Source organism: Leuciscus leuciscus (assembly GCF_965113295.1).
Source record: "Leuciscus leuciscus genome assembly, chromosome: 25".
Classification (NCBI taxonomy): Eukaryota; Metazoa; Chordata; class Actinopteri; order Cypriniformes; family Leuciscidae; genus Leuciscus; species Leuciscus leuciscus.
In genome coordinates, this window is record NC_138724.1 from 16701392 (window position 1) to 16724263 (window position 22872).

At 38.3% G+C, this 22872-nt stretch overlaps 2 protein-coding genes across 8 annotated transcripts in view; both read left to right on the plus strand.

The window, feature by feature from the left end:
* Nucleotides 1-16034, plus strand: part of cadps2 (Ca++-dependent secretion activator 2) — a 156149-nt gene extending 140115 nt beyond the window's left edge. For 3 of the 7 annotated variants that reach the window (XM_082159260.1, XM_082159264.1, XM_082159266.1), the window contains 10 exons: nucleotides 662-691; nucleotides 2892-3047; nucleotides 3135-3282; nucleotides 5123-5137; nucleotides 6843-6917; nucleotides 7173-7256; nucleotides 7370-7402; nucleotides 12338-12445; nucleotides 14941-15045; nucleotides 15220-16034. In XM_082159260.1, coding sequence (XP_082015386.1) covers nucleotides 662-691; nucleotides 2892-3047; nucleotides 3135-3282; nucleotides 5123-5137; nucleotides 6843-6917; nucleotides 7173-7256; nucleotides 7370-7402; nucleotides 12338-12445; nucleotides 14941-15045; nucleotides 15220-15390 — 925 coding nt within the window. In that variant the 3' untranslated portion in view covers nucleotides 15391-16034. Of the gene's footprint in view, nucleotides 1-661; nucleotides 692-2891; nucleotides 3048-3134; nucleotides 3283-5122; nucleotides 5138-6842; nucleotides 6918-7172; nucleotides 7257-7369; nucleotides 7418-12337; nucleotides 12446-14940; nucleotides 15046-15219 lie in introns of those variants that run through there. The other 4 variants (XM_082159261.1, XM_082159262.1, XM_082159263.1 and 1 more) reach the window with 4 other exon arrangements.
* A 3130-nt stretch (nucleotides 16035-19164) lies between these two features.
* Nucleotides 19165-22300, plus strand: fezf1 (FEZ family zinc finger 1). The gene is made up of 4 exons (XM_082160604.1): nucleotides 19165-20231; nucleotides 20324-20458; nucleotides 21103-21235; nucleotides 21551-22300. Exons 1-4 carry the CDS (start codon nucleotides 19470-19472, stop codon nucleotides 21811-21813), a joined length of 1293 nt encoding a protein of 430 aa, XP_082016730.1. The 5' UTR covers nucleotides 19165-19469; the 3' UTR covers nucleotides 21814-22300.
* The last annotated feature ends 572 nt before the right edge of the window (nucleotides 22301-22872 follow it).

Here is a 22872-nt window from a genome sequence, read left to right on the forward strand (position 1 = left end):
CCACTTTTTTATTGTATTATGTCCTTTAAAATGTTACTTTAATAGAAAAATAACTAATTTGTTATGAAAAATTTCTTATGGGTCAGTTTTTTTTTTATGAATTTGCTATAAACTCATGTTTGGTTAAACAGTTATTTGTTTGAATCATCTACTGACATGCTTGAATCTCAACTTATTGAATCACTTTCAGTTGTTGACTGATAGTCACATGATAGAATTACTACTTTTTCTGCTTAATTACTACTTCTTCTTTTTTTTTTATTGTATTAACTCCTTGAAAATGGTAATTCAGCGAAAAATAACTAATTTGTTATGAAAAATAGTACTGATTTTGTTTAGTTATATAGTTAAGGCCAATTATATTAGGTTGGGCTTCTTCAAAAGTACAAAAGAATCATTAATGGAATTGTTAAGGAACCAGAATCATTGAATCAAATGATTAAATTGCTTCCGATTCCCATCCCTGTCTCCATCACAGTGTGATGATCCTGTTGGCGATGTGATTGCTTGAAAACATTGGTGTGATGGTGTTCATTTTAGTGCTTTTTGTGCCAAAGTTGCTTGATAGCTGTTATATACTGTCATTTTTAGGTGGTGATGTGTGGCTTTTTTGGTGTGATTCATCAGTTAAATTTAACACAGTTATGCATTTGATTTACAGCGGACAAGGAGTTAATTTGCCTGATATTTTGTGAGTACCAGAGATATCACATGCTTGTGTTTGGTGTGTGTTGTGCCTATATCCTGTTTTTTTTAGTCTGAAAGACAACAAATTCACAGAAACCGGTTTAAAAGATAATTCACATGGACGCCCGAGTCTCCATAAACATTCATTTTTCTTCCCATAGTGAAGCGCCCAGGTATCATCGGTTCAATCTGCGGAGCGCGAGCGCGTTTAATCCCGCTGTGAGCATCTGATGATAAACAGCAGCACTATTTTCTCTCTGCCCGTCGGGGGTTATCTGGGTAACACTATAGCATAGTGACCTCATACACCAAAATCCAGGTTTATCCCAGAACAATTGGCTTCACTCAAAACAAGATGTAAACAGCGTCGCTCTACAAAAGAACTTCTGACAGCTACGAGAGCCTAAATAACGTCGGAAAGTTAAATCGCATCCGTCTCAATTAGCCTGAAGAGTGTGAACTGCAAAAGCACACCAGCTTTCAGGCCTGAAACAGTGTCTGTAGTGGGTGTAGTCCTGTGGGTGTCTGTCAGAGGGGACTCTGTGGTTAGCTGGTTGTTAGATTCGGCGAGAACTTTGTGTTCTCCCTCAGGGAGTCTCTTCAACAGACGAGAAAACTGGTCCATTTGTTCACCCTGTGCTGGAGGCGGAGGCGCGCACCCCCGGGGGGGCCCTTACGGACCGTACCGCCGCTAATTAACCGAGTGGGAGCTTGCGCTCGCCCCTTTTAATTGCACAGCGGACTTTGCCAAACGGTTTATTTTCCCGGACCGCCACTTGTGAAGGTAACAGTCTTTTAACAGCAAGTGGACCGAGTGGCCTTTTTTCGTCTCGTCGCGTCACGAGCCGCGACTTGTTGTGTCGACTGCGGTTGACACGGTGATGTCGCTCCATCTGTCTCGCTTGGCGGAGATCTCTTGAGCCCCTTCGAACCCAGCGGACATCAGTGGAAACTGCTCTCGACCTCGACTCCCTGCAGCTTCCCGTCTGCTGCACTTCGGTCCGCTGGGTGCAGGACAACTTGACTTTTACTGAGTCGCTCTCGCACGATTAGTCGTTTGACTGTGCTTTTTTGCAATTTGAGGACGACTTAACTATTCATTGACATTGTAAGGTGTTTTCACATTTGAGTTCTCAGTCTCTGAACCCTTTCATTCATTTACATTAGTTTACACCAGACATTTGCAAATGAGAAATAGGATTCATCGTAGGGGTTACATTAACGTGAGAAGTGCTATAATGAGGTGTGAGATCATTTCACCGTTGAGGCCCAAACGTGGAGTTAAAAAGAACCGACATTTTTTATTTGCATTCAAACTGTCTTTAGCCATTAAAATGGACTGAGGTGCCATTTTGGTCTATTTTAATTGTGACTACCCATATTACATATTTGATATAATAATATATTAATTATAATATAATTCATGTTTAATTATTTTTTATTATTATTGCAATATTTTATAATTCATTTTATAATAATTATAAAAGTATTAATATTAATTTAATATAATATACAATACATTTTATACATTTATATTAATTAATATGTAAATATTATTTATATTATTATTATTATAAGAATATTTTATGATGATAAAATGAAATGCATGTTAATATATTATAATATATAATGTTCTTCTAATAATCTTATCTATGAATAATATTTGCTGTTGATATATTAATTATAATATTAACATTAACTGTTATTTAAAATTTTATTATAATAATAATACAAATATTTTATTAATTAATTGTATCACTTTTAATATTTATATAATTTTATTTTATATATTTTTATATAACTTCCGAATAAAGAATATTCAAATAAATCTAAATTCTCAGACCCCTGAAAAAAAGCAAATGTGAAAACACCTTAAGATTTATGTTTATGTTCCAGCTATATACTCTCTCTGTATGCCATCATGTAATCTTTTTTGTAACACTTTGTTAAATAATGCAGTAAATCATTAGTTTATGGGCATTCAAATAATTAAATGGGCATCAAGTACTGATCTGTTTTGCACGAATCTGTTAACAAACTCATTTTATTATTATAAAGTGTGTTTTGTGTACTTTGACCTTGGCATTCATGCTTTCTCCTTTTTAGATTTGTAATGTATTTGCAGTGAAAAAATGATGTAAAGTCGAAATGTAGACTTTAAGATCAAGCGTGTGCTGACGCGTCACGGCTTCTGCCTTCCTCAGTAACGGCTCGGCCACATCAGAAGATCTATTCTGGAAGCTGGATGCTCTTCAGATGTTCGTGATGGACCTGCACTGGCCAGAGCTGGAGTTCGCCAAACATCTGGAGCAGAGGCTCAAACTGATGGCTAGTGATATGATGGAAGCCTGTGTCAAAAGGTCAGCTATTAAAGAACGAATAAATGGCTGTCCCTTTACAGCCAGGAGCTTCATGTAATTGATTTCTCTGCCATCTCTGACATCTAGGACCAAAGCTGCCTTTGACTCGAAAATGCAGAAGTCTAGCAAATCCACCGATTTCCGCGTTCCCTTGTCTGTGTGCACAATGTTCAATGTTCTCATGGACGCCAAGAAGCAGTGCTCCAAGCTCTGTGTTCTCGACCAAGGTCAAGAGGTACGTCACAAACTTGAGCGGTCACATCTATGTTTATCTTAGTACTGGAGATCTTTTATGAACACCATAAGTCTCAGACAGCAAGGAGGTACAAACAAGATTAAGAACATTTAAATAACGTTACACTAATCAGCCGTTTGAATAGCTTTCAAGATCCATCAGTTTGTCTTTTTATACCTCAAACTTGATTTTGAGTTGAACTAGCACAGGTGTTATTGGTTGGTTTGAAGTGCTTTGTCCTTCCTTTCTGTGGGCGATATTATCCTCCTCTTCTTCTGCCTAGAGATAAGTCTCGACCACAAGGTCCTAATGCTCTGGAGGCCTTGAACAAAATCACATCCAAACTTCCACAGACCCTTCGGCACCGAGGACTGCCATTTTGATTTCAAACCAGCCAATTCATTATACTGGCTTCTCATTTGCATGGCAATTACGATGATTCTTTGGCTAGCTATTTAATTGCCTTTTCTCTTTGTGAACATTTTACATAGCTGTTCATTAAAGATGTAGTTTCTTCAAATAAAAATACTTTATCCCAACTTAATGTACTATAAGTAAGCTATTCAGATACTACCTAAAGTGAATTGACTCCAGTAAACATGTACCTTTATCAAAACATTGTTCTGTCAACTTCTGACTGGAGAGCGAAAGATGTTCAGATTGTCTTTGAAAACTCTCAATTGGATAATTATGATCCAGAGTAGAGTTCGGATTCACTTAGGATGTGCTCACACTAGAGACAAATCCGAAATGGATTTTAAATCCAAATTGAATGTTACAGTTCACTTTTTAAAGGGATAGTTCACCCAAAAATGAAAATTCTGTCAGTAATCACTCACCCTCATGTTGTTCCAGCCCCGTGAGACATTCGTTCATCTTCGGAACACAAATTAAGATATTTTTGATGAAATCTGAGAGCTGGATCACTCCTTCATAGGTTGCTAGGTAATCGATGTCTGCCAGCCCAGAAAAGTTAGTAAAGACAATGTTTAAAATAGTCCAAGTGACTACAGTGGTTCAACCTCAAGTTTATCAAGCCACGAGAATTCTTTTTGTGCAAAAAAAAACAAACAAAAAACGACTTTATTCAACTATTAATTTTCTTCAATGTGGGCCTCTGAGTGAGTTCACGTGTAACAGCGCAGCGCTTCTGGGTTGTACGTCACCACGTAGGCTCACTATTGGCCGACGCTGGTCATGTGTGTGATGCTGGCCAATAGTGAGCCTACGTTCTGACGTACAACCCAGAAGCGCAGTAAAAATGAGTGTACTCCGAGACAATTATAAATGCTATTTAAAAAAATGTTATATGATGTTACATGCACTACGTAGAAAACTAGTCGAAATCCGATTTGGCGCCATTCACACTGAGACACCTTGCCGGTTGATTTTAATCTGATTTTAACCTTCATATTCAATTTGTGAACGTGGTGTGTATTGTGTTTGTTGTGTGTGCTGTTCAGGCTACAAAATAACAAAGAAATTGCTATAAATAAACTTTGCGTTTGTGTTTTTCGGACCTTTGTAGATTACATTTAAGTTTAGTAATAGGTTTAGACTTTCGTTTTTAATAAATGACTTTCTCTTTAATAAATGACTATAAATCTCATTTCATATTCTTCCTTCTGAAATAAGCAAGTTCGTTAGATTTTGTGTTGTGTTTGTTTATTACCTAGTTGAATTTCACCTAATTAATGATCAAAATCAGTTTTATTTATCTGATGGCTGTCTGTCAACCAGCTCTGAGATTAGTTTTCATTCAAGGATGTTTTATCTTTTTGCTCATTGTCTTTTTTTTACTCATCCCCGCATGTCCTGCACGTTATTGCATGAACCCAAGGTTGACCAACAATGGGTAAGTATACACTCTACCCTTCTTTTGTGCTTGTGAGTAGAGAAAAAAAAATATTTGTGCAGTTAACATTTAATTAGATATTTCACTCAAAAAATTAAAATTCTGTAATAATTTACTCACCTTCATGACATTCGAAGCCTGTATGACTTTTTCTTTTCTGGAACACAAAAGAAGATATTTTTGAAGAATGTTGGAAACCAAATAACATTGACTTCAATTTTATTGACAAAAAAACACAGAGACATTTTCAAAATATCACAAATTAGTGGAATCACTAACACTCCAGTGTTGTTTTCATTTCACCAAATCAGTTGCTCCTTCAAATAATAAACAGCACCCTCAAATTTTACTGCCGTAATTCTTTGTCTTCTTTATATTAATGCACATTTAGATGTATGAAATCTTCTGAAATAGAAGTCAACTATTTGTTTGTGTAGTCGAGATCCTGCTCTCTCTCTTCTGAATTGTCGTCGTAGTCGATACTACTCTTTTCCAGTCCTAACAAAATAAATAAATAAATAAAACGGGTGCTAACTTTAAGAAAAAAATATGTATTTTCTCCTCCATTGACACCTAAAGTATGCGGCCTTGTGCGGCGAGATAGTCGAGAAACTGCCACTTTTATTTCCACTTACTTCTTAGAATTGGGTTAAAAGGTATTTCTCAACGCTCAACTGATTTTCCTTCACACGGGATTGAGTTTAATGGCCAACGGTGCATGTCGGCGTGTTTGTGAAAGACTTTATTTAAAAACAAAGAAAAGATGATTTTACCCGAGTTTGTCTGCCGCTTTATTTCAAAATACAAGGTTATGCTTTATAAGCCGCCATCTCGCTGACTCTGAAGTGGATGGCTACCAGATAAATGTTTTCAAAAGAAATTATTGTTCTTTTGGTTTTTCACACACACGGCGAAGACCTCCCTATTTAATCGGCGATAATGCAAAAAAAAAAAAAAGCCCTCGCCGCTTAGCCGTATAAAAAGCAAACATGGAAGTGTTAATTGAGGTAAAAAGTCCTCGAGATTCTCCTATAATGCCATTTATGAAAAAGCTGCCATTTTGCGTGCAGGAAAAAAAAAAGGGGTGAAAAGAAAATTAGAGCTGCTGACAGTGACCCCTTAGCACCCTCAATTTGTCACCGATCTGCACGCATTGTTGATTGAAATTTTTAATTTGGGTGTCCTTTAGATTCGGCGTGAATGGCCATTGTTGGCGGAGATGAACTCCTGCTTGCCTTGCATGCAGCAAAGGCATCTATTCAGCACCCAAATGGATGCGCTCTCTCTCTCTTTCTCTCTCACACCCCCTGAGCCCTCGCTTTCTCCTTCCTCCTCTCTTTTTTTTTCCACAAAATAGGTGAATAAGACTTATCAGACATGAAATGGCGGATTAATTGAATGTAGTGTGAGCCTTTGGTCGCCGCAGCTGGACGGGTTCTTTAGAAAAACACAAGGCTGCTCTAATTGTGGCCCACACAAAAAGTATCCTTCAAATTCCTTTGCCCTAAACGAGAGCAGGAATGCCATTCATTGGCATAATGGGCCTAATAGCTGCTTAACTCAGCCCTATTGCACGGGGAGGATTTTTCCTCTCTCCCGAAATATGTCTTTGTGAGCGTGTTGTTCTTTTAGGATGCCTTGCGATCTGTTCGGCGTCGTATTTGTTGATGTTTCTCCTCCTTGTCCCCCGTCTTCTGTCCCACAGCAGCAGTACCACTCAAAAATCGATGTCCTGATCGATGAGGCCTTTAAGGAAATGATCTCCTCCTTGGTCTCAAAGGTACTCCCATCAGGCATCGTCTCAGCCTCTTTCGAGACGGCACATTTCATAACACTGCGATTTGGATTTTGCCCATTCTTTTCAGTGGGACTCAACACGTAGCTTTCCAATGAATGTGTGTTTCAGGAAACCTTATATGGTGTTTTCTGCTACGTTGTACCTTTTCTGTGAATGTTACTCTGTCCTAAATTGTTAATTGTTGCTCGTGCTAAAGGTGTTTGTGCCTGTCACGCAAACATTAACTTTCTTTCACAGTTTGCAGCTGTTTTGGATGGGGTGTTGTCCAAAATCTCACGATATGACGAGGGAACATTCTTCTCCTCAATCCTGTCTTTCACGGTGAGTGTTGTCTCTCACGTTTATCACACGCCCTTTCCGGGATCTTATTTCGCACTGAACACCAAATAAGCCAAAGATATCAAGCAGGTACTGTTTTTTGTTGTTTTTTTAAGGTAAAAGCAGCAGCCAAATATGTGGACGTCCCAGTAAGTGTATAAATGGTAACTGTGCGCATGATGCCGGCATGCCCTGTGTGGATATTTTTGTGCATGCTGCTCTGCATTTGTGTATGTGTGTTTTATTATTTACTTAGGGAAACAGATTCTCTATTCAGCTTTGCCAAGCATTTCCATCTTGCTTTGTTTTTAATATTTAAAAAAGGCTTAATGCATATTATTTCATCATTACTTAACACAATTACATATTTTTTTTATCATTTGCGACTCATGGCCAACTGAAAGCGGGATTGGAGCGTCTTTCAGAGCTGGCTGAGCAAGACTAATTAGCAACCCCATTGGCTTAAAATCAGTCTCACGATCTGCCACAGTGTTGACAATGGGCCGTCACAAGCAGAGAAAGATGCTAATGAATCACCAGGAACCAAGACTGTTCAGAGCGCAGACCGTGAGCAAGCAGAAAGAAGCTAACACGGGTTGAGGGAAAGACTGAGTAATCACATGACCTCCTGAACCGGGACGACAGTATTACTGAAGGGCTGTCTGAATAAAAACATGAACAACTTCTCATTACAGTTAGTTTCCTGTGACGGCAAAGCTGAAATTTCAGCATTGTTACTCCAGTCTTCAGTGAGACTTCACATGATCCTTCAGAAATCATTCTAGTATGCAGTGGCCCTAAAAAGTATGTACTGTATAAATGTAATTTAATTTGATAATACAAGTACCTTTTTTGCCTCTTTTAGGAAGATCTATACTTAGAATTTCCAGACATTTTCCCTCGCTTTTTCTGTTCTGATTTTAGAGGGAAAATCTGTGGAATGAAATTTAAATATTGTTCAGTAGTGCTGACAGCACTACACTTTTATTGGCAGATGAAAGCATTATCAAATTAGCCAAAATATTTCATATGCAAACACACAAGGGCTGATAATGTTTGGATATCCACAGAATTGGAACAACCGTCATTAACAGATTTTCGGCTGAATTCTGTGAATGCAGATTCCATGTGGGCCTATACGTTTTATCAAAAAGTCAGATCTCCTCAAGTTCACACGTGTCCTAGAAGAGGAACCACAGCTGTTGTTCAGCACATTATCAACATGATCCTCTAAATGTGACCAAAACGTTTCCAATACTTTTTTACTTCATTTTGAACAGTATTTTTTTTATATATATTTTACTTCAAAAGTGTGCTTGTGATATATTTATATTTATAAAAAAAAAAAAAAGATATTTTATCTAATGCAATAATATTCATAGATATGTATTCATAAATATTCATAGATATTTAAGTGTATAAATACGTTTTGTCTCAATTTTGAGCAGGTCACCATTTGTTTTATCATTTGCAACTTAATTTTTTTTTTTTTTTTACATATTTTACTTCAAAAGAGTGGTTGCACTATATTTCTTTAAAAAAAACTACATTTGATATTTAATCTATTGCAATAACATTAAAAAATACATTTTGTCTTGATTTTGAAGTTTACCTGTTGTTTTATCATTTGCAACTTAAAAAAACTTTTAAAACTCAAATATTTTAGTTTAAATTATGCTTGTGCATAGTGTGTGTATATATATATATATATATATATATATATATATATATATGTGTGTGTGTGTATATGTATATGTATGTATGTATATATATACCATACACCACCTTAGTCTAAACACTTTTTGTAAAAAAAAGTTTGATAACACTTTACTTAAAGATTTTATGTATAATGTATTATAAAGGTTTAATGCATTATGCATTATAAATGCATCATATCTTTTCATAAATAATTGTAACCAAAGCCAAAATGCATTATAATATTTGCAGATACCTTGTTGCATCTAAAATTGGTTGTTTGTCTTGTATTTTAATGCATTATACTTTCTATAGGCTAAACATAATTATGATGATGTGTTAGAACTGTGGTTATAATTATTCATGAGACCATACAATGCATTATAATGTGCATTAAAAGGCATAATTAATGCATTAGAAATACTTTTACAATACATTATATATAAAAGCTTCGAGTAAAGTTTTCCCAACAGTTTACCTATTGTTTTGTTTAGTTTTTTATTTGAAACTTGAATTTTTTTGCAATTATGCTAACTTTCTTTCAGATAAATGATATTTGATGTACTTGATGGCATTCATACATTTTTAGGCGCGACTTGAGTGTCCAAATAACAATTTGGGGCCAATGTGCAAAGCAAACTGATGAGATTAAGAACAGAAAGTCGTTCAAACCCTACACATCCAAACCCCATCGCTCCATCTGAGCTCTTGGGTCTGGCTCCCCGAGGTGTGCAGCGGGCGAACACCCCATCTCCCCCTCAAATTATAACGTAACCTCCACCTTGCGCTTTTGTGCAGAAGGAACGCTGCTCCGTGTAAAGCCCTTTTCACAGCTCCCGCTGAAGCCGGAGAGGGAGGGAAGAACCTGGCTGTGGTCTGGCCTTTGGCACTGAACATTTCTGGGCTCTTGTCACGAAAGGTTAAGCTCCTCTGCTCCTTTGTGAAGGCTGCCATTCAAGCGCCGGGGCTTTCTGGCGAGACGCCCTCCCGATAGCGCTCTGTTAACACACTCGTTCGCACATTCACACCCACGCTAACACTCACGGCTCGAATCTGCGTTCGCATTAGCGTTACCACAACAGAGTATTTACTCAAAACTTGCACAAACGCACTTCACACGCTCTCTATCGTGCACACACACTCACACACACACCTGCACCTGGACAGTGAATGAAGCAGTGGCAGGAAGCCAGGCTAGCAGTTGTGTGTAATTACTGCGCATTTCGTCTCCCCTTCCCTTTCTCTTCTGTTTCCCCATCCACGCCATTTATCCGCTCAGCTTAACCAGTCATTAACCTGGCCTTAATCGCACCATCCCACACCTCTCCATTTATTCTTTCACACATGGCCCACACCCAGTCGTCGTGGCATTGTCTGGCCTGACGGATCGTCCCTCGGTCCTCCGGTTGGATTTCGTGTGAGAAGATCGTGTTTGTGTACTTATCGTCCCATCACGGGCTTTGTCGTCCTGTCAGACTGATGGAAGGAAGAGCATTGGGTTAAAAATACCCCGTTTTTGCTTCCACCCAAGTGCCTTTTGTGGAGCCACAGGTGACTACCATGATACGTCAGCGATTATACGCTTGGTTCTCCACAGGAAGTGGCAGTTTTCTTCCCTCCACTATAATATAAATGTCTGTGAAGACCTCTTACTCAACATGACATGAAGCCCTCTTGAGATCCCAGTCATTTTTGATCAACTGTTGTTTGTCCAATTCATATCTCTGATGCGGTCAGGAGGTTATACTGTCCAGTGTGTGTTGCTCTCCAGTGTTGGGGAGTACCTAACTAGAATTTGTGACGCTACTACATAAATGTCAATAGTGTGACAGTTTGCTTCTTTCAAAATAAGGGAGCTTTTCCGTGAACAAGTTGCACTTGCAACTCTACAGGATTTTTTCAGGATTCTTTGAAAAAACAATTTTTCAAATAGGTACTAACTATTTCATCATTGGACCTTCATTCTGTCATATGACCAACACACAAACTCACAGGAAGCGAGGCCTGACCAGAACAGGAGGTTGATGTTCAGGTGTCTCTTTGCGCTCTAATATAAAGGGGGTTTTCCAGCGTTCAAGCCCTCGAGCTACATCAGCCCTTGAGTCATGGGAGGGAAATGTGTCACAGCAATTACAGCACTATTAGGACATTTTTGTCCTGTTTTAACAGCCTCAGTGTGAATAGAAAAACATTTCCACAGGTAAAAGGATTGCTTTTAACGGGGTATAAGTGTCGTAGGTGCTTTTTGTTACTTTTTTTAATACGTTTACAAGTGTTGTTTTTTTGTTGTTGTTTTTTTAAAAGCATTTTCTCATAAATATCCTTCAGCAGGCAAAGATGGTGGTGGCTGTCAATGAATTGGTATTCGTGTTTGATTTGCTCATCCTGTCATACAAACAAAATAATGGCTGAATTAAAGGTGTACTAAGTCATTTTTGTTAATTTCGCTGCACGACTGTCTTATACTTCTTCATACTAACACAACTGAATGCAGCATCATATAAAAACAAAGAATTTAGTTAGCAATGCCATAGCAGAAAAAAACAGCTTGTATTTATTATTAATCATGGTAATCATCATCCTATTAATATTTGTAATAAATCTCCTTTCTTAGAGTGTCTTTACAAGACAAGAATAAACAGTAATGGCCAATTCACACCATGAAAGATTACTATAAGAATCTAACCATCTGTTTATTGATTCAGAAGTGCGCCCAGTTTTGTCATCTGTCGCTTTAAATGCTTGAGCTCTTTAAAATCGGGTGGATTCTGATTGGCTGTTGATGTTTTTAATGTTCATCAACTGGAAAATAAATGCTCTGAAAGTGATTCCAATAATATTGTTCCTGAGTCATTATCATTATAGTTGTGGTGTGGACTATTCTTATTGAATTATAGCGATTATTACAACTTTATAGCTAATAACTTTATAGCTAGTTATAGTTATCGTTCTTTGTGTGAACAGGCCTTAAATCATAAAACTTAAAGTAATAAAGGAGCGACACAAATAACCAAAATTACACATACAAAAACAGGGTGCAATAAGAAATAAGTTATTTGTCAAAGGTAAAAGAATAACCTGGTCATGTGATCTCAAAATGGCTGCCACCATGAGGGGGACCTTCCCTTATTTGGGATAAAACAACTTTTACTTGGCCACTGTTCTGACTGATGTTTTAAACATTTGTCAAAAATATTATAGATTTCTTAAATGTAAAACATTTCACTTAGTGCACCTTTATGAAAGTAAAAGTTTGAATGACTCAAAATCAATCATCAGCATGTTTTCTGGTCAAATTCGCTTTGCAATGCATCAACAAAAATCAAATGAATACCCAGAATGAATTAATCTGATGAGCATGTTGACTTTGGATGTGTCACTCTCAACAGAAACCTGGTATGGATCTAGCAGATACCTACATCACCTTCGTACGGCAGAACCAGGACATTCTGCGAGACCGTGTGAATGACGAGATGTACACAGAGAAAATCTTTGACGTAAGTTTCATGCCAAACCCGCTGAATTATGCCCTGTTACGTTAAATTCAGGTGTAAACAGAGTCGTATGTAAATTGCATGAGCTTACTTTGTCCATTAGATCGTAAGATCTGAAAAAAAACCATACATGGACCCTCCCCTCGAAGAAATCAGGACAGAAATGGTTGAAAAAGTGAACAAAAGAGACGGATTAAAACATAAGGTGTAAACAGGAATGCCTCCCTCGTCTACCTGTGATCCAATCGACCAAAACGCATCCTGACACCAGGTGTAAACAAGGCCTTAGACGCACTAGCATCAGAAATGTTTCGTAATAAGTTTAAAGAGCAATGCAAATCTAGCAGAATTGCTTCAAGGTTGTTGTTTTCAGGTGTGCCGTTACAAGTGAATGAATGTTCCAACATCTATTCCTTTTTATAATCCGTCCCAGTTGGTTTCCAGCCGCGTTCCTGCCACATCTCCTCAGCTGTGGGTATTGTAAAGCCGAGGCAGAGGGAGGTGAGAAGGGGTGGGGAAAGTTTTTGTTGCAAGAGGCAACGAGGCCTCACCAAGAGCACTCATCAGCCCATTGTGACCACTTCCAGTGCCTGAGCACTCACCCAGGGCTCCTGTTGACCTGTTTACTCTCAAACAACATCGAGAGAGAGAGAGATAGATGCAAACGCTTACCTCTCACTCCTTAATTTTGTTTAGAACACACTGCTCATCCTTCCGTGCCGCTTTCAGAGTCGGCAGATCTATAGACAGACACAAACACTCGAGAGAACGTACACAACAACATTCCCGCCCCTATAAATCCCGAGCAGATTGCCTTTCGAAAACTTTCTATTCCGAGCCAGATTGGAGAGATGCAGTGTTTGATGTCTTCTCTTGATTTATTAGACTTTTGCCGAGGCCGCCGATGGAGACAGGCGGGTGGGATGGAGGTGCCCTGAACACCAACAGCCTCTAATGTGTGTCACACGCGCACAGTCATGCACCAGGAGTGAGTCGAGAGAAGGGTCGCCGTGTGTCACCACAGAAACTTCCTCATCAGGCGGCCTGTGTGTGTGTGTGTGTGTGGTGCATCTCCAAACATCAAGTCTTCCCAATCCGTCAGTCTGTTTCAAAACATTTAATCTAATTCGAATCTCTGGACGGCTAAAAGTTCAGCCGTGAATGTATTTCAGCGCTTCTTCTTGAGGACGAGCCGTTGTACATCAGGCCGCCGATTGTTGTTGTGGAGATGCCGAAGGAAATAGGAAAATCAGTCGCCGCATGCCCTTGCAGTCTGCGGTCTGTTTGTCCGGGGCGTTAAATCACTATGATTAGCAGAGCGATGAGGTTTGCACGGCCCTCAGCCTGGTCACAGGTGTAGAGGCCACCCTCCTCTGCCTCTCTAATGAACCAGACAAGTGGACACTTAAGCATGTGATTACTGACACACGGGACGGAGATTGGTCTGATATGAAGAAATGCGTCGCTATTCTTTCACCTCCAACAATTAGGGCACAGTCATCTGTTTCCCAACCAGCCTAAGTGCTTCAATTAAGTGGCTTCTCATCTTTCCATTTTGCCCATTTTCCGTTAACGGCAGGAGCGGACTTTGCTGATTACTTTTGCGCTGTTTGGATTCATTTACGCTCCCGTCACAAATTTGAAAGCGTTAAAGCCAAGCCTGACAGTAAATTACATGGGAAGCTCAATGAAAACAGGCCTTATGATGCGTTTCACAAACAAACAGATGATGATGATGTGGTCTTGTATGACACAGTCTTGCTTGTGCATGTATTCAAACGAATGCGTGTGATGAGCTCCTAGATAAGCAGATCTCTTCGATGTGCACATTTCGTCGATGTGAGCTAATGATTTCCGAAATGAAATCAGTGGGCAGAATGCCAACACGAGTCGGAGGCACAAAACCGATTCACCGTCTAAACGCCGTTGATTAAAGAACGTGCTTCTTTCATAGAAAAGTCTGGCCTTCTGAACCGCTAATTATAAAAGGTGTCCTCACCTAAAGTAAAATGTGTATTTAAAAGGTGTTTTGAGTGCAAGGTGACCCTTCACACGCTGATTCAAGTGTTAGCCCTGTAATTAGTTGGTTTGGTTTCTTTAGGGTTGTTATTAAGTGCGAACGTGACCTCATGATACTTGGGGCACGAGAAGATACTTGCAGGAAGTTCTGTAATGAGCAATGAAGTAATGACTCTTAATGAATATTAAATACTTTAATACACTGAATAGGTAATTGGCGGTTTCTTGCATGTCCTTTGCTAAAAAGGCTGTCAACATTTTTGAGGACTGCAAAATTTGTCTGTATATGTGAAAATTTCAAGGCTCAATCATACAAGAAAAACGCACAAAAAGGGAACTTTTGACACTAACCAAAAGCAGCTTTTTCTTTCACGCCCCACGTAGGTCACATCTTTTTATTTGCTTAAAGTGCTGATGTTTTTTTTCCATCGCATTTGTGTCCCCTTCAAGGTTTATCTCTCTCTTTCTTACATGCACAGCAATGGTACAACTCTTTCATGAAGGCGATGTGTGTGTGGCTGACGGACAGACTGGATCAGCAGCTGCATGTTTACCAACTCAAAACACTCATCAAGATTGTCAAGGTAAAAAATACAAATAAAGAATGCATTGTGTGAAGAAGTTTTTGTTGGAAACTCAATTGATGCTAATTGACCGTGACACGAGTGCCGTTTCAGGCGAATCCTAATGTACGAGGAGTCAAAGCGTGTCCTTAAACTATTGAATCGCTCTCCTTGCTCTTTATTTTTGTGGTTCAGAAGTCGTACCGTGACTTCAGGCTGCAGGGCGTACTGGACGGCACGTTGAACAACAAGAGCTACGAGACCGTTTACAACCGGCTCACTATCGAGGAAGCCACGGCAGCCGTGTCGGCCGCGGACGGCCTGCAGGGGATCACCATGAGGGACAGCGATGAAGAGGAGGGTTAACGTCCCATCTATGTGGATGGTCATAAACTCGATACGAAGAGGTCGGATTCCAGCTCTCCTGATTGGAGCTCACGCTTCATGCTCCCTAGCCAGTGCTACTCTGCCCTCTCGTCTAAGCCGATGTCACCATGCTTGTGTAAAAACTCTCATTGGCCACTTACAGACTGCTAAAGTGTCTCTGTCGTTCTGTATTTGATGTGCAGTGATGCTCGAATAGCACAGGGGTCCTGCTGATGATTTGTAAGTGTATCATAGACACGGTGTACCGAAGTGAAAGCTAGAAATACAGAGCGTGAGGGAAGTAGTGTCTGCTTATGTGCTTTTTTTTCTTTTCTTTTTTTTTTTTTTTGCATCAGCTTGGGATCCTCAGGCCAAAGCTCCAAATATGGTGGATGAAATGCTAGTTGTTGCACTGTTTATTTCGATGAAGTCGTGACACTGTTCCACTCAATTGCTGTGAGTTCACATTCAGATTTTTCTGTAGAAGTAACCGTTGAGTGTGTCATGTATAGTATGCTGTCAATGTCCAACTATGTTTCAGATGAAAGAAAATGTCACTGGATTTTAACAAGAGTTGTATATTTCTATTGTCTTTGTGCACCTGAGATTGCCCAAGTGTTACAATTAAAGTGTTTTTAATGTCACTTTTCTGGTCTTTTTTTATGATGTGAATTAAGTTATGTGATGCACATGAAGGCTGAGTAGCCTATAAATGAAAGCATTTTACAAGGGCTAAATACAACTTATAGGACATTAAAAAAACAATAAAAAGAGTATGCTTTTTATATTTTCATTTTTATATGCATTTAAATGTTAATCATATTCTAGATTAGATTGCAATTCATAACATTTTTGGAAAAGTGGAAACAAACAACTAAATACAGATTTTTTACTAGCCAAAGCATAAGCAACACTTCAAATATTTATTAATGACTAGAATTTGTTCTCCTGGAGTATTAAACATTTTTTGGTCACTAATAAAAACGATGGCAGTTGTTGGTCTCGATATCAATCCCACTCAGTGTGCAGTTTTCTGCATGTTCTTTTCATTATCACTTTAAATGGCCTTCATCTTTATTGTGCATCATATTAAACAAACACATCTAAAAGAAATGGAATTCTATTCATAGAAACACATTGCTGGAATTGCCTACTATACAATAGCGCAATGACCATTATTTCTAGGCGTTTTACTCTTAGTAAGACTAATAATTAATAACATAATAGAAAAATGATAAATTAACAAAATAAAACGTCGAATAAAAAAAAAGACTGTTAAAGGTAGGCTATAACAGGAGATATTTACATTTATATTATGTAACATGTAATCTGTTTAATTGATATAGATAATACTGTACGTTTAAAAATTATACGACATCTACAATCACTTAAATGCAGTTTGATAACGTTGGTTTACAGGGATAATTTCGATTCATCCATCTAGTCTAGCAGAGACCTTGAAGAAATACTTTTTTAAGGGTAAAAAAATATGCCAAGGCTTCAGTGTCAGATAAATAAATCACGATTGTGAGATAATCGCTGTCATCGAATCATAAATTGTGTATCATACTGAAATATGCTGTTAACGGAATTACAGCGAAAATAGTCACGGGAAATTAAATTCTTATTCTTATTCTTATTTATTAAGTCATATCAGAAAACCACTAGAACCGTTAAAAAAAATTTTTTACTTTTAAAAATGAGCTAATTATTTCTCATATGCAGCTGATTAAGCGTATATTTTATATGGGTGTTGGAAAACATGACATGCTTTTAATAGCCAACAAATATTAAGATGCATTTGTTCCTTGATATAACATTAGGCTAATCACAGAGGATTTCTCTCTCTTCCCGTTTCGCCTTCGCCCAGCTGAGGAAATCTGAGGAGCAGCATATGACAACAGTGAGGCGACTGCTTATGTGAAAAAGCTCAAAATTGCAGGTTATTTGACACCCATCTGCTTCCAACTGAACAGCAGTCAAAATTAGCAATGTTCTAAAGTCGCCCTGAAAACACAAACATCATCATTTTAGCGTGTGTGTCGTAGCCTAGCCTACTGCTGATTATTAATAGCCATTTTAAAAATAAAAACGAAGTAGCCAATAATTAATAATAAACATCAAAATATTTTAAAAGCTCAATATGTCATCGACGCACTCATTTCCCATACCTTTTAATCAGAATAATCCTCGACGAAAAAAAAAGCGTCTTCGCATCGAATCAGTGTCACTGTATTTCACACCGAACTGCCACTTTTCATTTCTGCTTTAGCTCGCGGACAGATTGTAACGCGCGCGACTCTCTCACTCTCTCATGACATGATCTCAGCTCCTTGGAGGCGTTTTTGCTGTTAATACCTCTCGTTTGGCGCACAATTCCCAGATGAACGTTCTCACGAGTTTGCGTTGGGAAACGAAGGTCGTCTGATGCGAAATATGGCTTTTCCATAATCTTTTTTGGATGTGTGGCGCGTGATGTCAAAACCATGGAATGGTCGCGTGAAGTTTCACTAACGGCATGCAAATAATTATAATAATTATTTGATTACATTTCACATTAAATTATGTATAGATAGGCCTGGAAAAATCAGTGAATTCATCATAGGCTATAAACTAGATGACAGGTGCTGTTAATCGACCGCTTAAACACTGGAGCTGATTTAAGCGTATATTCATATTTAATATGGGTGTTGGAAACCATGACAAGCTTTTAATAGCCAACAAATATTAAGATGCAAAAATAAACCGTTATTAACAGTTTAACCAATTAAAAAATAACTACATGGGGTAAAATTACGATCATACATGACCAACAGCCCCCTGAGGTGACATTATATGACTCTGTATAAAAATAGAAATGAACAGGGCAATATGCTACATTTGCCTGCATTTAACATATTTAAAAACCTATTTAAAACGTTATGTTTTTAGGGTTATTAGTCTATGTAGCCTATTTGTTCTTTTTTTTATTTGCTCTTTCGAATTAAAATGCAAAATATATATTTTCCTTTTTGAATTAGAATGTTTTTAATAGGCTACGTGATTTCGATTACCAGGTTCGTGCACAATTTTATTTTATTTTTTACTAGTGTTACAACACTGTAAAAAAAATATTGTTGGTTTAAAAAAAGTTACCGGGTTGCTTACAATTTTGAGTTAATTCAAATGTAGGAGATTTTTTTAATCAACAGAAACTCAAAATATGATGTTATGAACCACATTAATTATCCAAGATTATTTGACAAAAGGAAAAAAGTTGAGATAACAAATCATGAAAATATAGGCCTATTTTTTTATTATTACAGTGAACTAGATATATGGTTTGTAACCGTTTACACAGTTTAGGGAAAAAAGACAAAATGCAGAGTTATAAACTAATTTGAAGAAGATAAATATGACATTATTACAACGGGGGGGAAAAAACAGGAAAACAAAATCCCTAAATCCAAATATTGTGTAGCCTAATGTCCATTAAGTCTTCATTTGTGTTCGTTTTTATGCAATACTTCTCGTTTAAAAAGCAGTAAAGTCCTAAATTAACTATGTTGTTTGAAAAAAAATCGCCCTTCAGTCCAACCCCCCAAAAAATGCGGTATAGAAGTTTTCATATGTCAAATGTTGACAAACATGATGCATGCGCGCGCCTGTCATCGTGCGCGAGGTACAATGATGTCACAGCGAGGCGCGAGGAGACCGGAGATTCGCCCAGCGCTTTACAGTGCTAATAAAGAGCACCTTCTTGAGTTAGTCACCCACAGCAGTGTGTAGGACAAGTGAAGGGAGAGAGAGAAAAAAAAAAAAGCCGCTCTAGTGATTGATATAGCCTGAGTAAATCGAGCATCTGGGCTGCTTTACGTGTCTTTGACGCGCGCGCGTGGTGAGCCCTGAGTTGCGCTATTGACAAAACACTCTTTATTGAGCAATCCTGGGCGGACATAAGTGCTGATTGTCCGCAATTTACAAGCAGCGGAGCAGCCAGGGGGCCTTTGCGCTTGATGATGTCTTTTCTTGCGGGTCACTGAGAGGAATCAAACTTATCTAGAACAGGAGGACACAGGTACAGGTGCTGCGCTCGAGTCATGGACAGCGCGCTGTACCACTCAGCGGGAATATTCGGCGCCCCTTCGGCTCCAACAGGAGGAAGCATGATCGCGAGCTCCAAACCTCTCGCTTTTTCGATCGAAAGGATTATGGCAAGGACGCCCGAGCCAAAGTCGATACCGTTCCCGAACTTGTTCCACGCTCCCGTGGGGAAAGCGGAGCAAAAGCAGTCTCCCGCCCCGCTGCACTGCATGATCCCCCTCATGCCGCTAGCCTGCGAGCCGCCGCATAAACTTCACATTAACGGATTAGACCACCCTGACGCTTTTTCACACAACGCGAACGAGTTCCTGAACATCGGTTTGAATTATAAGAACGAGCAGCAAGATGCGACCCCGGCCATCGGACAGTACAAACTCTTCCGGCCGCGCGTGGTCAACCAGTCGTCGTTCCACGCAATGGGCGCCGCCGTGTGTTACCTGAACTGCGGGGAAGGCGCGTGTCCGCCTCACGCGGGACTGGTGAACCTGCACCCCATGGCGTCGTACCTCCTCAACACGCCACTGCACGCGCGCCAGAAGAGCCTGTTTTCCTCGGAGAAGAGCAAAGCGGGCGCCGCCGTGGACAGGTGTCCTCCTGGCGTGTCTTTTAAAGAGCTTTCTCACTCTCACCTGCACCATTACATGAAGGAGAGCGCGCACATCCTGTCGGAGAAGCTGTTCAAGAACTCAGCGGCCAAATTAAACAGCGGGTCTCCTCAAACCAAACCAAAGGTGTTCACCTGTGAAGTTTGTGGCAAGGTGAGACGAGCGAGATTGATCTTCTGTTTTAACACAGATTAGCCAACATGTTCCACACTTCTTCTTTTTTTAACACGGTTTGTAATTTCCAGGTGTTCAACGCGCACTATAACTTAACGCGTCACATGCCGGTTCACACTGGCGCGAGACCGTTCGTGTGCAAAGTGTGCGGCAAAGGATTCAGACAAGCGAGCACTCTGTGTCGCCATAAAATCATACACACTCAGGTAATTATGCACATGATTTTACAAATAATTACATTGCTGCTGCTGCTGCTGGTGTAATATCTCAAATTAATGTATTAACCATAGCCTACTAAATTGCCATTTCTGTGATATTTAATTGGTAAATATAGCGTAATAAATGTTTCGGTATTAACATTTATTTTATTTTATTTTATATATATATATATATATCATATACCAGCATTTTTAAATGTTCGTATCATGCCGTTTACATGTTTAAAAAAATCATGCAATAAAAGGAGGCATGGCATAGCCTACTTCTCTCTTTTAGAATATGTAGATATTTACATTTTAAATGTTTAATAAATAGCCTATTAAAGACGTTTTTGGATATTTTGTTTTGTTTTGTTTTTTGTTTCATGTATAGCCTAGCCTACTTTTTTTTTTTTACTATAAAAGTTAAAATAATGATATAGCTTATGGAAAAAAATGTGCAAAGTTATTAGGCTAATAATAATAATAGGCTAATTAATAATAATAATGTTAATGTTTTAATGTTTTAATTTCCGTTTATCAGTAGCCTATTGTAAGTGCTTATCAGCAAAATGTAGGCCTACAAAATGTATCTATCAAGTAAAATATGTGAAATATTTTTTTTCAATCTATTTTCCTCCGCTTGTTTGCAGGAAAAACCACATAAATGCAACCAATGTGGTAAAGCTTTCAACCGAAGTTCAACTCTCAACACTCACACACGAATTCACGCGGGATACAAACCCTTCATCTGTGAATTCTGCGGGAAAGGATTTCATCAGAAAGGTATCCGTCCTCAAAGGGATTTTATAATGTCTATTTGTTATAGCAATTTGTTATTTAAAGATTTTAAAGTTTCTAATTTTTTTAAGTACAATCAACTTGGATGTTTAAGTCATTTCGACTTAAATTACATTGACTTAAAAAAAAATTAGTTGAATCTTGTATAACTTAAAAAAACGTATTTTGATGAGTTAAAGCAATGCAAAAACGTTCTCAGAACTTTTTGAGAATACAATTATTATTTTACAGTGTTGTTGTATTATTTTCCTGCCATGTTTATTGGGTTTGGCTTCTCATATTCGTGTTTTTATTTTCAAGGAAACTACAAGAACCACAAACTGACTCACAGCGGAGAAAAACAGTTCAAGTGCAATATCTGCAACAAAGCCTTCCACCAGGTGTACAACCTCACATTTCACATGCACACGCACAACGACAAGAAGCCTTTCACCTGTCCGACATGCGGGAAGGGTTTCTGCAGGAACTTTGATCTTAAAAAACACATTAGGAAACTGCACGACATTTCTCCATCAGGATCCCGCTCACCACCGACACCCACCGGGAACATGGAGGGTCAGTAAAATCCCTCTGACTCCCGGGGGGGAAAAATCGCGCATGCAAAGTTTTCTTTTAATTATTATTTTTTTTAATGTATTTTTTTATCATAATTATTTGTATAATTTTGAGCGACCGTCACCATTGTTGAAGCTCGTCTGTGAATGGTAGATTATTACATGATTCTTTTTACTCTCAGGGTAACGACAGTCTTATTTATTTGAAACTGTAGGCCTACTGTTGTCATTTACTTAAAGAGAGTAATTGAAACCCGTATATGGAACATTAATTCTCGTGACCGCTGTGTATTTGAAACTCCATTTTATATGTTTATTATTTATACAGTTCTTTGTATTAACTATACTGTTTGCCGACTGTAAACGTTTTTGTTAAATCAATGTGAATATATATGCAAGGCTTGTTGTATATTTCCAATGACATCTGATCTGTCAAAAAGATTATAAAACATATGATAAAGGGGTAGGGAATCCAAATAAATAAAACATATCTTATTGCTATATTTTCTGTGTGATGGCACTTTGCGTTTTATAAGACGCATTCTTGGAAATAACAGACCATGTGATTCTTTCTTGTCAAACAAATATTGATTAAGGTCTATGCAATGACTGATATCACACGTTAATTAAATAAAATGTAAATGCCATTATTAGTATCATAATTCTTTCTGATATTCTTTATTGGCACTAATTGAATCGCAGGAACCATGCACATTATGAGGAGAAAATACTCCCTCTAGTGGACGAAACTAAAAGGAAAATAATCTCTAAAAAATATATATAAATTTATTAAATAAAGAGGCTTTGCAATAATGATGGCACTAAACGTGCTGTGACTCATATCTCACATATTCTTCTGCCAAAACGTTGCCAGAGCTCAGAGGAAATTGGGCGGATTCAAAAAGGCTGCTTGTAAATATTTAATGTTTTACTAATAATATGTAATAAAATAGTTTTTATTAGTGAAGATTATAGTATTGGATTATAAATGCCAATGATTTGATTCAAATAAATAGATCTCGAGGCACTGTAGGAATGGGGTGAATTACTTAAATTAGCTACTTCAGC